The 14,692-nt window shown below is 39.8% G+C and overlaps 1 protein-coding gene across 2 annotated transcripts in view; it reads left to right on the top strand.

The window, feature by feature from the left end:
* Positions 1–14,232, top strand: part of MED14 (mediator complex subunit 14) — an 87,986-nt gene extending 73,754 nt beyond the window's left edge. The window contains exons 25-31 of one of the 2 annotated variants that reach the window (XM_069761627.1): positions 3,913–4,095; positions 6,843–7,078; positions 7,247–7,426; positions 7,577–7,684; positions 8,850–8,975; positions 12,082–12,271; positions 13,810–14,232. In XM_069761627.1, coding sequence (XP_069617728.1) covers positions 3,913–4,095; positions 6,843–7,078; positions 7,247–7,426; positions 7,577–7,684; positions 8,850–8,975; positions 12,082–12,271; positions 13,810–13,883 — 1,097 coding nt within the window. In that variant the 3' untranslated portion in view covers positions 13,884–14,232. The remainder of the gene's footprint in view (positions 1–3,912; positions 4,096–6,842; positions 7,079–7,246; positions 7,427–7,576; positions 7,685–8,849; positions 8,976–12,081; positions 12,272–13,809) is intronic. The other variant, XM_069761628.1, reaches the window with a different exon arrangement.
* Positions 14,233–14,692: the final 460 nt, after the last annotated feature.

The following is a 14,692-nucleotide window of genomic DNA, read 5'->3' as shown; positions in this document are numbered from 1 at the left end:
GCGTTAGCTGATGGGAGAAGGGAGCGTTAGCTGATGGGAGTGGGAGCGTTAGCTGATGGGAGAAGGGAGCGTTAGCTGATGGGAGAGGGAGCGTTAGCTGATGGGAGTGGGAGCGTTAGCTGATGGGAGAGGGAGCGTTAGCTGATGGGAGTGGGAGCGTTAGCTGATGGGAGTGGGAGCGTTAGCTGATGGGAGAGGGAGCGTTAGCTGATGGGAGTGGGAGCGTTAGCTGATGGGAGAGGGAGCGTTAGCTGATGGGAGTGGGAGTGTTAGCTGATGGGAGAAGGGATAACCCAAGAAAGAAAAGAACATGTCCACATGAACGGGAGCTCCTCAAACAATTACACAAAAGTTACAAAGTTTTTATTGAAAAAATACCACAATGGTCAAAGATACATCACACAAAAAATAGGACTAAAAACATTTAAAAATGCAATGCACAGAACAAACGTGCACAACAGACATTTCCTAATATAGGGAAAATGCCTAACCACATCCCCTTCCCCTCCCAAAAATTGAAATGGATATATTCAGCGCAATGGCCAATAATTTAGCCATATAGCAGTACATACAGTGCAGATAGTCTCTATACAATACTAATAATAACTGTGAAATACTGCTATATCCCCGCTATCAAAAGATGCAGTGCATACTTATATATGGACTCACCAATATCACAGTGCCATATGGTCCCACAGACAATTAAAGCCAAGGAACAATTGATGAAAGCAAACATGTAACAATCAATGCCTCAATGGCTGCTGGGACAAAAAGCTCATGCCCCATTAATGCAGATGCAAATGTACAAGGTAATCAACATAATGGTCTGAGATTTGCCTGGATAGTACATAATATACCTGTGCCTAGAAAGAGCCGCTGACACAAAATGGATCAGGACCCCAAGACAGCCTAGATAAAGGGGAAATAGCATGCTGCTATTCTTTCCCTGAGGAAGCCGCCATAGTTGCGGCGATACGCGTGGGTTCGCACCCCACATCCCCTCCTCCCCCCCTTTTTTTGCTGCTCTTTCCCCTTTATCTAGGCTGTCTTGGGGTCCTGATCCATTTTGTGTCAGCGGCTCTTTCTAGGCACAGGTGTATTATGTACTATCCAGGCAAATCTCAGACCATTATGTTGATTACCTTGTACATTTGCATCTGCATTAATGGGGCATGAGCTTTTTGTCCCAGCAGCCATTGAGGCATTGATTGTTACATGTTTGCTTTCATCAATTGTTCCTTGGCTTTAATTGTCTGTGGGACCATATGGCACTGTGATATTGGTGAGTCCATATATAAGTATGCACTGCATCTTTTGATAGCGGGGATATAGCAGTATTTCACAGTTATTATTAGTATTGTATAGAGACTATCTGCACTGTATGTACTGCTATATGGCTAAATTATTGGCCATTGCGCTGAATATATCCATTTCAATTTTTGGGAGGGGAAGGGGATGTGGTTAGGCATTTTCCCTATATTAGGAAATGTCTGTTGTGCACGTTTGTTCTGTGCATTGCATTTTTAAATGTTTTTAGTCCTATTTTTTGTGTGATGTATCTTTGACCATTGTGGTATTTTTTCAATAAAAACTTTGTAACTTTTGTGTAATTGTTTGAGGAGCTCCCGTTCATGTGGACATGTTCTTTTCTTTCTTGGGTTATCTCTGTTGTTCTTCAGTCCACGGTGAGCCCCAACATTAGTTTTACATTCAGTGGTGCCCTCCGCTTTCTCTATTCAATCTGATGGGAGAAGGGAGCGTTAGCTGATGGGAGAAGGGAGCGTTAGCTGATGGGAGAAGGGAGCGTTAGCTGATGGGAGAAGGGAGCGTTAGCTGATGGGAGAAGGGAGCGTTAACTGATGGAAGAGGGAGCGTTAGCTGATGGAAGAGGGAGCGTTAGCTGATGGGAAAGGGAGCGTTAACTGATGGAAGAGGGAGCGTTAGCTGATGGGAGAGGGAGCGTTAGCTGATGGGAGAAGGGAGCGTTAGCTGATGGGAGAAGAGAGCGTTAGCTGATGGGAGTGGGATCGTTAGCTGATGGGAGAGGGATCGTTAGCTGATGGGAGTGGGAGTGTTGGCTGATGGGAGAAGGGAGTGTTAGCTGGTCCTCCCTCATCCATCATTGCTTTCAACTGTATCTGTATCTAGGATGCCGATATAGTTGTAAGTGTGATGCCGGACAGGTGACGCGCCCAGCATCGTGGGCCAAATATACTCTTCCGGCTGCCAGATTTAGCCCTCAGGCCAGAGTTGAACATATGGGACCTTTATGTTGCCTCTCTGCTGTCCAGAATTCCAAAAAAAGAAAAAAACTTGAATCTAATATACTTTTACCATTTCCTCTACTCCCTACCATACCTAATGAAGGTCATAGCTGCACACTTTTCTCTGTCTCAAAAGTCATCTGCCTGTGGTTAACTTTTGATTCTACTGCTTTCAAAACCTACATCCAAACCTTTTGATGGTTTGCCATCTTTAATTTCGTAGCATTTCTCGAATGTACTCCTTTCTAATGTTTGAGTCCCGGAAAGACGACTGCATCATTTTTCTGTCTGCTCATCTAACACTATTGCATCCCTTAAACCTACCCTCAATCCTGCTGCTCAGTTAAAGGGAATCAGTTTTGCTATTAGATTTGAGAGTAGCATAATATAGGCCACGAGAGCCTGATTACAGGGATATATCACTTATTAGGCTGTATGTTGTAGTTTCAATACAATCGCTATTTCAGCAGAAATTATCACTGACTGACTGGTTCTCATGTGCACACCAGTCAGGCTAACCTTGGTAACCCCGCCCCCCAACACCGATTAGCAGTGTACACAGGAAGCTGCCAATCAGTGGTGGGGGCGGGGTTATAAACAGCCCAGAAGTCTTTGCTTTGCTACATCTACATAAAAACAAAACAGGGATTCTATCAAAACTAAAACTACACCAAGCAGTCCAGTAAGTGACACATCCCTGGTATCAGGCTTTCTTGACCTATATTATGCTGCTCTCAGATTACGTAGCTAAAATATGTTGACAGATTTCCTTTAACCCTCTCTCCCCTTTTTCTCCTCTACTTCTTCACTTTCCCAAACCTTCCGCCAGCTACTAGAATTGAGCAAAAAACCCTGGTCCATTGGTCTTTGTCACCTTTTGTGATTGATTGACCTGGTGCAGTGCCTGTGTCACACCACAGTGATGACGCAATGTTGAGCCTAGCAATCCAAAAGTGTCGGAGGTGTTGGCAGTTAGGAGGTTGGAAGGGCCCTACTCCAAAGGCTACGGACTAAAAGCATGGCCTTTGTACAGAGAAACCAGTCTTAATGTTACCTCTGACTAGTGCTGTGTATCACCTGCCCCCTACATCTCTAACTTAATCTCTTTGATACCTCATCGATTGTAATCAGACCTACTGCCATATGAGCAGCTTCTGCTGTTACCTACCTCCTCCTCCCCTGTAGATTGTAAGCCCTTATGGGCAGGGTCTTCTCCCCTTCTGCAGTATTCAGTCACTGGGTAAGCTTCTGTTTTGCACTTTAACCCTTTTTTCATATGCACAGCTCCCTGAAATAAATGACACTTTAAAATAAATTTGATCAATGTTCTAATATGATTATGTGTGAAATTTGTGAACACGTATTTCCCAAGGAACTCAATAACCAGCGCTCATTGCTGGACATCAGGTGTACATTAGCGTCTGAAATGCTGCAGTAATGGTCTAGAATGTCCTTTTTTCTCCTTGTGGCATATACTTTGATCTTTCACATCTTTTTGAAATAATTTAATTGTCAAAGAAACTTCTAATAGACTTAGTTGTTATATGTATTGAAAATGAATCTGAAGGCATATTGTTTTCCAAATTCCTACAAATCGAAAGTAGAAGAGGAGGAAATGTGACAAAATCTCATTTTGCAACCTGCACAGGTACATTAGACCCTAGCTCTCCGTACACCATGATGTCACCCAGCCAGCGTGCAGGGAATTGGCCAGGGTCTCCGCAAGTGTCTGGTCCTTCTCCAGCTGCTCGCATGCCTGGAATTTCACCAGCAAATCCATCTCTTCACTCTCCTGTCCCTGATGTGTCTCACTCCCCTCGAGCTGGAACAAGTATGTTGTGGTTCCAATCATGCTCTCATTTAGTGATTCTAGTTCATCGCTCTACTAGAGATGTTTCTACAGCACAGTTGTCAGGATTGCATATTTGCTTTACATCTCGGTTTGCCATTCAATGTTAGGGCATTAACAGCTCTCCAGCATTGCATTCACTACACCATAACATGTCCAGAAAAATCACAGATTTAATAGAAATGCTACAATAATTCAAATCATTTCAGCCCATGCGATCATGCAAAATAAATGCAAAAACCTGTTTTCCATTGCCCGTCTTGCCTGCCACATCGAGCTGCAGTACAATTAGCTGTGTTGACCGCCCACCGCCATGCTGCTGCAGCATGTTGTACCTGTTCAGTCGATTTGTATGACAACAGAACACATTCAATGTGGGCTACCGTAATGTGCAATGCCTATACTATCATACTGAATACCATCGGGCCATGATTTGTTTTAAAGGGAATGTGCATCAGAAAATGGCCTGCTGTTTGAAATCAGGTTTTTATGTTAAATGTAATTCTTTTAAAATGAACAGTGTTCTCACTATATTAGCCCCATACAATTTCGTCATAGGTCACTAAAGGCTGTATAATGCCCAGTGAGGAGCAGAGCCCGCTTCAGATGCAGCACATGCTGGCTGTTATATAGCTTGCTTCCGACTATAACTGCAGTTTAACCACTTAAATGCGCGCACTACTTCCCATCAGCTCCCTGCAACACGATCGTTGGGAGCTGATGGGTTACCTTGGCATTTGAAGACCTGCTGAAGGTCCCTTTCTGCCATCTTAGTCCTCCTGTGAAGATCAGCCATATCAATCTTGTGGTTCTACTGAATACAATCTAAACAATCACAAGTTCAGGACCCTTAGGAGGACTAAAAATATAGTAAAACATTTATTTTTTTAAATAAAGAAAAAATGTTTAAATTACCCTATTTTAATCTCTCAAAAAACAAATGACCAAATGTTTTTTGTTTTTTTTAATTGTGGTGTCTGAATAAGTTCCATCTGTCTAATTTAAAAGCACTTAAACCATAGATCAAAGATTGCCTTTGTTTTGGTTGTCAAGCTTCACACAAAGAAATAGGGTGAGAAGCAAAATGTCATATATGACACAAAATGAGATCAATTAAAAACTTCACAATTTTGATTTTTTTTCTTGTCTTTTAGTTTTATTATTTGTTAAAATATTCATTCAAAACTGCAACTCCTCCCACAAAAAAACAAGCCTTCATACGGCAATGTTGATGGGGGAAAAAAAATTCAAAGCTCTTCCATCAACAGTAAAAATAATGAAAGTAGAAAAATGTCCAAGTCTTTAAAGGGTTAATTTCCCCCCCTTTTTTTGTAAAGTAATCTTGCCATTTTCATACTGGCAACTAAGCATAATAGTATACTTCCTGTTTTTTTCAGCAGCCATATGGGCAATAGGCTGCAATAGACCGATTAATTGACCTTCTACAGGAGAGATTTTTTGGGAGGTTGGAGGAGGTGAGCTATTATGAATGGTGGATCCAGTGTTATCTGTATACTTAATGTTTACCTTTCATTGTAATCCTGGCTGTGATTACAATACTTCCTGTATAAAACATTATTGTTAAGGCACCATACACATTAGATAGCTGTCAGCCTACATCTATCTCTCCTGACTGCCCATACACAGGAATGTTCGGCTCAGCTGAGCACTCTTGAGTTTTCTATGAAAGAGCCACTGCCAAACGTTTCTGGCAGTGGAGAACAAGAGGATTTGCTGATGAAATTCTTAAATTTAAAATACCGTAAATACATTTAACAAAAAAAAAAACCTGATTCAAACAATACCTCATTTCCTGATGTCCGATTCCCTCTAACAGGTGTTTGGAATGGCTCTGGAGATGAGCCCATATAATTCCCGGCATATGATTGTTGTCTTATTCATCCATCACCTGCCTCTAACAGCTGCGGGTGGAGTTGAGCTCTGTTTGCTACTGTTAACATTTACATTCTGCGGCTCAAGGGAGGGGTCCAACTTTCAAAGCACCCTTTGGTGCTTGCCATGACAGCCAGGTGTCTTTTAAAGATCACCTTGCTTGCCATGACGAGGCTTCTGTTTAGACCAGCCTGTGGCTGACCTTCATAGCAGACCATGATTTTTTTTTTACTATTTGCTATTGGCGATGAAGCAGGTTCATGTCCTTTTATGGAGACAATAAAAAACCAAAACAATAAAAATTGAGTTACCTCATTAAAAATAAAAACTTGTCAATAAAAATCTGATCAAAATATACAATTGATTAAATCGATTGATAAAAACCGCAAAGAGAAACTGTGAAGCAGTGAAAAAAAGAGACATGCTCATTTTTCGGGCAGCTTCTGCTACTACCTAGTATAGAGTTAAGGAACGATGGCAAAGCGGTTTTGCCTGGGAAGACTTGGCGCTTGTGCCGACTTCTAAGGTGCTTTGCCTGAAGTGTTTCATTAACGTAGATATAATATACTTACTATATTTTTTTTTATTATTCTATTGCGTGATCTCAATTTTTCCTCTTTGGTTTTTGACATATAAACTGGTTTCAGCACATCATACTGGGCAGGTTATCTTATCCTTCTGCTTCCTCATGTCTCCTTTTCTTGTATTGAGCTTTTATACAATGACTATGAAATCATATACGGTAATCATAAATTTTAACGAACTCCAAATTCTACCCGCATGTTAAACAAAAAATTAGCTAAATCCATCTTTTTTCTTTTTCTATTTCATTGTAGGCTCCCAAACTTTGCCAACGAATATGCCTCCACCTCGCAAGCTACCTCAACGTCCTTGGGCTGCATCTATCCCTACGATCCTCACGCACAGTGCCTTGCACGTACTTCTACTACCGTCTCCAACGCCTGGGTTAGCACCAGCCTTGGCAGGAAGCTACCTGTGTTCTCCTCTGGAGAGGTTTCTCGGCTCTGTAAACATGAGGCGGCATCTCCAAAGGATAATCCAACAGGAAACTGTACGTATGCACTCATACATATTTGGTCCTATTAAGAGCTGATCTAATTCTGAAAACTGTTTTTTTTTTATTTAGATTAAAGTATAAAAATGGAGTCATTCCTTTACGTTGAGAAATGTTAGACAGTACGTGTTTGTGTATTTACGATATGTATTTCATCCTTTTCAGCTGCAGCTCATAAACTCCAATGAGCCAGGAGTTATTATGTTCAAGACAGAAGTTCTAAAGTGTCGCGTGGCTCTTAACCCAACCACGAACCAGACACTGCAGCTGAAAGTGACTCCTGAAAATGCCGGACAGTGGAAGCCAGAGGAGCTGCAGGTCCTTGAGAAGTTCTTTGAGACCAGGGTATGTGTTTATAGTATTCACCAAATTAATGGTTTTCAAGCAAAGGTTCATATAGATAAAAGCCTGTCCAGATATAAAATGTTTTTATTCAACATGTTGTGGATTTTGTTTTGAAATGAAGCGTAATAAAATCTGTTTTTACCACTTTAGGTTGCAGGTCCACCATTCAAAGCAAACACACTTATAGCTTTTACAAAGTTATTAGGAGCACCGACGCACATACTCCGAGACTGTGTGCACATAATGAAGCTCGAGCTGGTAAGAATCCAATGCTTTTCTCTATTCCATGGGCAATCGCACCGTACATTATGGCAGACATGGTATGTTTTATAAAAGACACTATTCTGTAAATAGTATCTAAAAATGAAGGGGGTTGTAGAAATGCTGCCATTCTAGATCATGAGCTGTGTCTTGTTTTGCAGTTCAGGTGGGCTGTAGTATACGTTTTGTGAGGTGAAGTGACTTTAGCAAAACATAGAAAAAAAGCAAATACCTATGCTGTAAAAGTCATAACTTATTCGTTTTGTTTACAGAGCTATGTGAGGGTGTGTATTTTACATTATGATCCATAGATTTATTGGCACCATTTTGATATACAAAAGACTTTTTCATCATAAACAAAATGGCAATCCTGGCGAAGGTTTTCAGATTTTTGTTTTCCATTTTCTTTTGCACCATTCAGCGTACAAGTTAAATAATGGTATAGTTTTATTGTACTGGTCGTTGTGCACGTGGTGATGTCAGATTTTTTTCCCCATTTATTATTAGTGTCTTTGTTTCTTATTGGATTGAACAATTTTATATTTACTTTTTTTAAAAAATGCAAATTGTCTCTTCAGAGAGGAAGAAGACTAGAACTCTAGTGCCACCTATTGGAAGTAGCAATCCTAACAGTCAATGTCGACTCTTTAACAAGCCTTGTCACATGACTTAGGATAATAGCCAAACCAGAATCTCAATTTGCAGACACTGTGTTTCCGGGTACTGCCCCTTGTCAGTGCAAAGTGGAGATCTGGTTTGGCTGATTGAGAGGCGTCTGACCGGGATCCAAGAAGTATTGTTTCTCCTTGCGGAGAGTGACATGATGAGCATGTCGAGGTGAGGAGACTTTAAGCCAAACCAGATCACCACTTTGCACTGTCTGACTGTGCCATAGCAACTCTTCCTTTGTCAAACTCTACATTCTGCGGTCACTAATGACTATGGCATGTTAGGGGTTAATTGACAGTGCTCACTCCACGCTGGGGTCAGTGCTATGGAACTTAGAGGTTTTCTGGCGTGACTGTTCACGGTCTTTTCATGAACTAATGGAAACTGGCACATTCTTCTATGACCTGAAAATTCAGTGGCATGTTGGGGCATGATTTGTTAATTTTTTATTTTTGAAAATTGTTCTACGGACTCTAACTCCTCTGTGAAACAGTTTCCAGATCAGGCAACGCAACTGAAGTGGAATGTGCAGTTCTGTTTGACCATCCCTCCAAGTGCTCCACCGATTGCTCCTCCAGGGACTCCTGCGGTTGTCCTTAAATCTAAAATGCTGTTCTTTGTAAGTATTGGGAATTAGTAAAGGTGAAGATCGATCTGTTAATGTCTAGAAAAAAAATACAATTTGTATGACTGTACTGATATCTATTGAGTTTACCCTGTAGAGTGCAGTAACCTCCAGGTAGTAATGGTGACATTTATTTGTGCCACAGTAAATTAATGGCGCCTTCAGGCTACCATATGGGCTTCTGGTTTTCCAGCATCCATAACAAATTATTTCTAATTCTTTGACTAATAAGGTCTATAATCTATGCTATTCTTACCTTCTTCAAGTAATAGCAATTCATACAACAAATAACTTTGTGTACATCGATCAGTGGAACCATGTATCATAATCTATGAACTTGAATTCATCTGCGCTTGGGTCAAAAGGCTTGATCCTGAGTTTATATACATATATATATATATATATATATATATATATATATATATACAGTGGGGCAAAAAAGTATTTAGTCAGTCAGCAATAGTGCAAGTTCCACCACTTAAAAAGATGAGGGGCGTCTGTAATTTACATCATAGGTAGACCTCAACTATGGGAGACAAACTGAGAAAAAAAAATCCAGAAAATCACATTGTCTGTTTTTTTAACATTTTATTTGCATATTATGGTGGAAAATAAGTATTTGGTCAGAAACAAAATTTAATCTCAATACTTTGTAATATATCCTTTGTTGGCAATGACAGAGGTCAAACGTTTTCTGTAAGTCTTCACAAGGTTGCCACACACTGTTGTTGGTATGTTGGCCCATTCCTCCATGCAGATCTCCTCTAGAGCAGTGATGTTTTTGGCTTTTCGCTTGGCAACACGGACTTTCAACTCCCTCCAAAGGTTTTCTATTGGGTTGAGATCTGGAGACTGGCTAGGCCACTCCAGGACCTTGAAATGCTTCTTACGAAGCCACTCCTTCGTTGCCCTGGCGGTGTGCTTTGGATCATTGTGATGTTGAAAGACCCAGCCACGTTTCATCTTCAATGCCCTTGCTGATGGAAGGAGGTTTGCACTCAAAATCTCACGATACATGGCCCCATTCATTCTTTCATGTACCCGGATCAGTCGTCCTGGCCCCTTTGCAGAGAAACAGCCCCAAAGCATGATGTTTCCACCACCATGCTTTACAGTAGGTATGGTGTTTGATGGATGCAACTCAGTATTCTTTTTCCTCCAAACACGACAAGTTGTGTTTCTACCAAACAGTTCCAGTTTGGTTTCATCAGACCATAGGACATTCTCCCAAAACTCCTCTGGACCATCCAAATGCTCTCTAGCAAACCTCAGACGGGCCCGGACATGTACTGGCTTAAGCAGTGGGACACGTCTGGCACTGCAGGATCTGAGTCCATGGTAGCGTAGTGTGTTACTTATGGTAGGCCTTGTTACATTGGTCCCAGCTCTCTGCAGTTCATTCACTAGGTCCCCCCGCGTGGTTCTGGGATTTTTGCTCACCGTTCTTGTGATCATTCTGACCCCACGGGGTGGGATTTTGCGTGGAGCCCCAGATCGAGGGAGATTATCAGTGGTCTTCTATATCTTCCATTTTCTAATTATTGCTCCCACTGTTGATTTCTTCACTCCAAGCTGGTTGGCTATTGCAGATTCAGTCTTCCCAGCCTGGTGCAGGGCTACAATTTTGTTTCTGGTGTCCTTTGACAGCTCTTTGGTCTTCACCATAGTGGAGTTTGGAGTCAGACTGTTTGAGGGTGTGCACAGGTGTCTTTTTATACTGATAACAAGTTTAAACAGGTGCCATTACTACAGGTAATGAGTGGAGGAAAGAGGAGACTCTTAAAGAAGAAGTTACAGGTCTCTGAGAGCCAGAAATCTTGATTGTTTGTTTCTGACCAAATACTTATTTTCCACCATAATATGCAAATAAAATGATAAAATAACAGACAATGTGATTTTCTGGATTTTTTTTTCTCAGTTTGTCTCCCATAGTTGAGGTCTACCTATGATGTAAATTACAGACGCCTCTCATCTTTTTAAGTGGTGGAACTTGCACTATTGCTGACTGACTAAATACTTTTTTGCCCCACTGTATATATATAATGTTTCCTGAAAGAAAGAATGTTACTGCTGTCTCTGCAGTGGTTTAAAAATCCTAAACATGTTAGAATTTTTCTAAAGTAATGAGGTATCTCTAAGGAGGTCCAGGTTACATTATAGATTCACAGTCTATGCTTTGTTTTTAGTTTTGAATTATATAATTTATTCTACCATATAATGTGCTAAAAATTGGAGAAAAAAAATCAAAGGGGGGGTGGAATAAAAATGAAAGTCCACCATTTGTTTTTTGGGAGGTTTAATTTTTCTGGCGTTCAGTGTGGTAAAAATGACCTGGCAACATGATTCTTGAGGGTAATACACTTTCAGAAAATCTTCCTTATATATATTATTTTATTTTATTTTTTAGAATTTTAATGATTAATGAAATTCAGAACTTTGTAAAGTTCTGATTTTTTGAGACCTGTCGTTTTTTTTCCTGTCGATCAAGCTGTGTGGACCTACTTATTTTTGATGGGCTGTAGTGTGTATTGGTACATTTTGGGGTACATGCAACTTTTTTTTTTACTATATGATTTTTTTTTCTCCCTTTTACACAGTTTACTGTACAAGTTAAGAAATTATATATTTTGGTAGATTGCTCTTTTATGGACACTGATACTGAAAATGTGTTTTTATTTCTTTATTTTCAGAATAGCAAAATAATTTTTTTTTTTTTTTTTGCTGGATTGTGGTGAAATGCTCGGTGGGCACCAAAACTGACACTTCACTGAGTTTGCTCGACCTAAATATAGCAGACATTAACAGTGGAAGTTACGTGGTTAAACAGCAGTGATTAGAGCTAGGTCCAGTTGCTAAAAGCAGGTGCTGGCTGTGTATGCAGGGCGTCTTTGCCTACATTACTCTGCTAGGTAGTAAAAACCTGCTGACAGATTCCCTTTAAATCACATTTATGGACATACGCGATATGTGCCTGGTCAGGAAAAGGACTGGTTCAGGATGGAAGTTACTGCATACCGTATACAGACTTGTGACTATTTTCTGATTATGAGTTTGATAACGGCACAGATTGTAATTGTGTGTTGTTTTTTGTTGTTCACAGCTCCAATTAACCCAAAAGACGTCTGTGCCCCCAGAACCAGTTAGTATTATTGTTCCAATCATCTACGACATGGCGTCAGGAACAACTCAACAAGCAGACATCCCTCGTCAGCAGAACTCCTCCGTGGCCGCTCCTCTGATGGTCAGCAACATTCTCAAGAGGTTTGCGGAGATGAATCAACCACGTCCAGGTGAGCCAGCTGCTATTCAGTTTTAGCTTATCCTATCTATCATCTATCTATCTATCTATCTATCTATCTATCTATCTATTATGTATCTATCTATCATCTCTCTACCCATCATCTATGTATCTATCTATTTATCTATCATCTCTCTACCTATCTATCTATCTATTATGTATCTATCTATTATCTATCTATCTATTATCTATCTATCTATCTATCTATTATGTATCTATATCTATCTATCTATCTATCTATCTATCTATCTATCTATCTATCTATCTATCTATCTATCTATCTATCCCATATCTATCTATCTATCTATCTATCTCTCATATCTATCTATCTCTCATATCTATCTATCTATCTATCTATTATGTATCTATCTATCTATCCCATATCTATCTATCTATCTATCTATCTATCTCTCATATCTATCTATCTATCTATCTATCTATCTATCTATCTATCTATCTATCTATCTATCTATCTATCTATCTATCCCATATCTATCTGTCTGTCTGTCTGTCTGTATCTATCTCTGCATGCCACTATATGGAATAGCTTATTCTTCTGCTTTAATTTAAAAAGCATTCCTATTACATACGTCTTATGAGTGTGCGCCTATGCGTCTAATTAATGGATGCACCGCAATCTCCCGGCATAAACTTGCTCTGCTAACACCGTAAATACAGAGCATAATTAATTATCCTTTTTTCTGTTTATAGAGATGGTGTTTTTTTTTCTCTCTTTATTGGCAACATCTGGTTGCTCCTAATGCTGGTGTACAAGCTGGTCTGTTTAGTGTCTGCAGAAAGGGAGTAGGCAGTGCAGAAGTTAATGCATTTAGTTCATTGTCTGCCTCCTGGTGGCAGCAGCCTAGACCACAGTTTTACATCCTTCAATGAACTTACCAAGAAAGGGTTTTTATGGGTGAGGAACTGCCTACAGGCAGGGCAGCCATGATGGTAGCATTGTAAAATCCCCTGTCATTTTGTCAATGTGTTATATTAATAGCAAAGCAGCCGGATTGCTATGAGTTTCCGAGATTCCATTTTAAAATTGGCAACAGAGGTGGCTGCAATTCCTGACAGGTTTACAAAAATGGGTAATTTTTTTTTTCCGAAAAATAAAATAAACAGGGCTTTTCATTTTGTGATCCTCTAAGTAGAATCTAGTCCCAACATTATTACAGTGCCATATTTGTTAATCTTTTGTCTCCCTACTACTTGCAGAGGAACTGTTACCCTCTGAATCCAAAAATTCGGTGAGTCTCTGCTCTGAGGAGTTTTTTGGCCTTTTTCACGGGTCCAGGATTTGCTGAATATTTAGGCATGGAGGCAACAACAAACTCCTAATGAAATCCTCTGACATTCCGGATTCGCACCAGAAATCAGCTGTGTGAATGTCAGTGTAACTTATTTTGTCTGCCATCTATGTGATGGATCTGTCTTGTGATCCCACAAGCAGCCAGGGCTCCTATCCTACTAACTTGACAATATACTTGTCACATAATCTGGTAACACTTTGCCCTTCTTTGTCCGCAGGGGAATGCACAATATTTGCTGCAGTACGTGATCTTATGGCGAATCTTACACTGCCACCGGGTGGACGACCTTGAACACTATTCAAAAGTCGCATGGATTAATATTATTTTTTTGTAATATATATATTTTTTTTTCGTTGACATGAAAATATGGATTGGACAAGGGACAGCTTCCTATTTGATATTTTTGTTTGTATGAAAAATGACGCAAAAACTAGCAGATATTTTTCAAAGATGCACTTCACCAGAAATTATATATAATTGATCAAAACGTTTTTGTTTTGTTTTTTTTGTATATTGTTGTTGTATAGTGTGTTTTACTATAGCACATTTCAAGTGATGATGAAAACTTAATATTCACCTCCCAGGAACATGTTTAATATTCTGTTTTATACTGAATGAAATATGAAAATGCCAAACTTTTCTTTCTTCTGTGAATGTGTTTTCTTTGGTGTGAGAATTTTTTTTTTTGAAAGAACAATTGTCATTTTGGATACTGTAAAACTGTGACAGACTTTATATTGAAACTGTATTTTAATATGACTGCTTAAAATCGTAATAGAAAAGCATCTGGGCGTGTTAAGAACATGCCCTCAAAAATAGCAATATTTAATAAACTAGGGCAAAGCGAAAAGTTTGAACATGTCGTGACCCATGGGAAAAACCAAATACTATTTGCGACCATGACTCATGCTCTGGTTTCAGTGTGTTCCAGTGGGGGTAAAAAAAAAAGTAGGTCATGCATTTAAACAGAACTTGTCCTATGAAAAAAATCCTATTATTAACCTGCAGATATGGGGTTAATCTGCAGGTGAATAGCGTTCTGAGCCTTCTCGGCGCTTGCTCTTAGAGGGGAATTGAACTTTATTCCTTCCGGCAGCATT

This window comes from Ranitomeya imitator, chromosome 3, assembly GCF_032444005.1.
Source record: "Ranitomeya imitator isolate aRanImi1 chromosome 3, aRanImi1.pri, whole genome shotgun sequence".
NCBI lineage: Eukaryota > Metazoa > Chordata > Amphibia > Anura > Dendrobatidae > Ranitomeya > Ranitomeya imitator.
The sequence above is the reverse complement of the archived record's forward strand: the minus strand, read 5'-3'. Positions and strand labels throughout refer to the sequence as shown.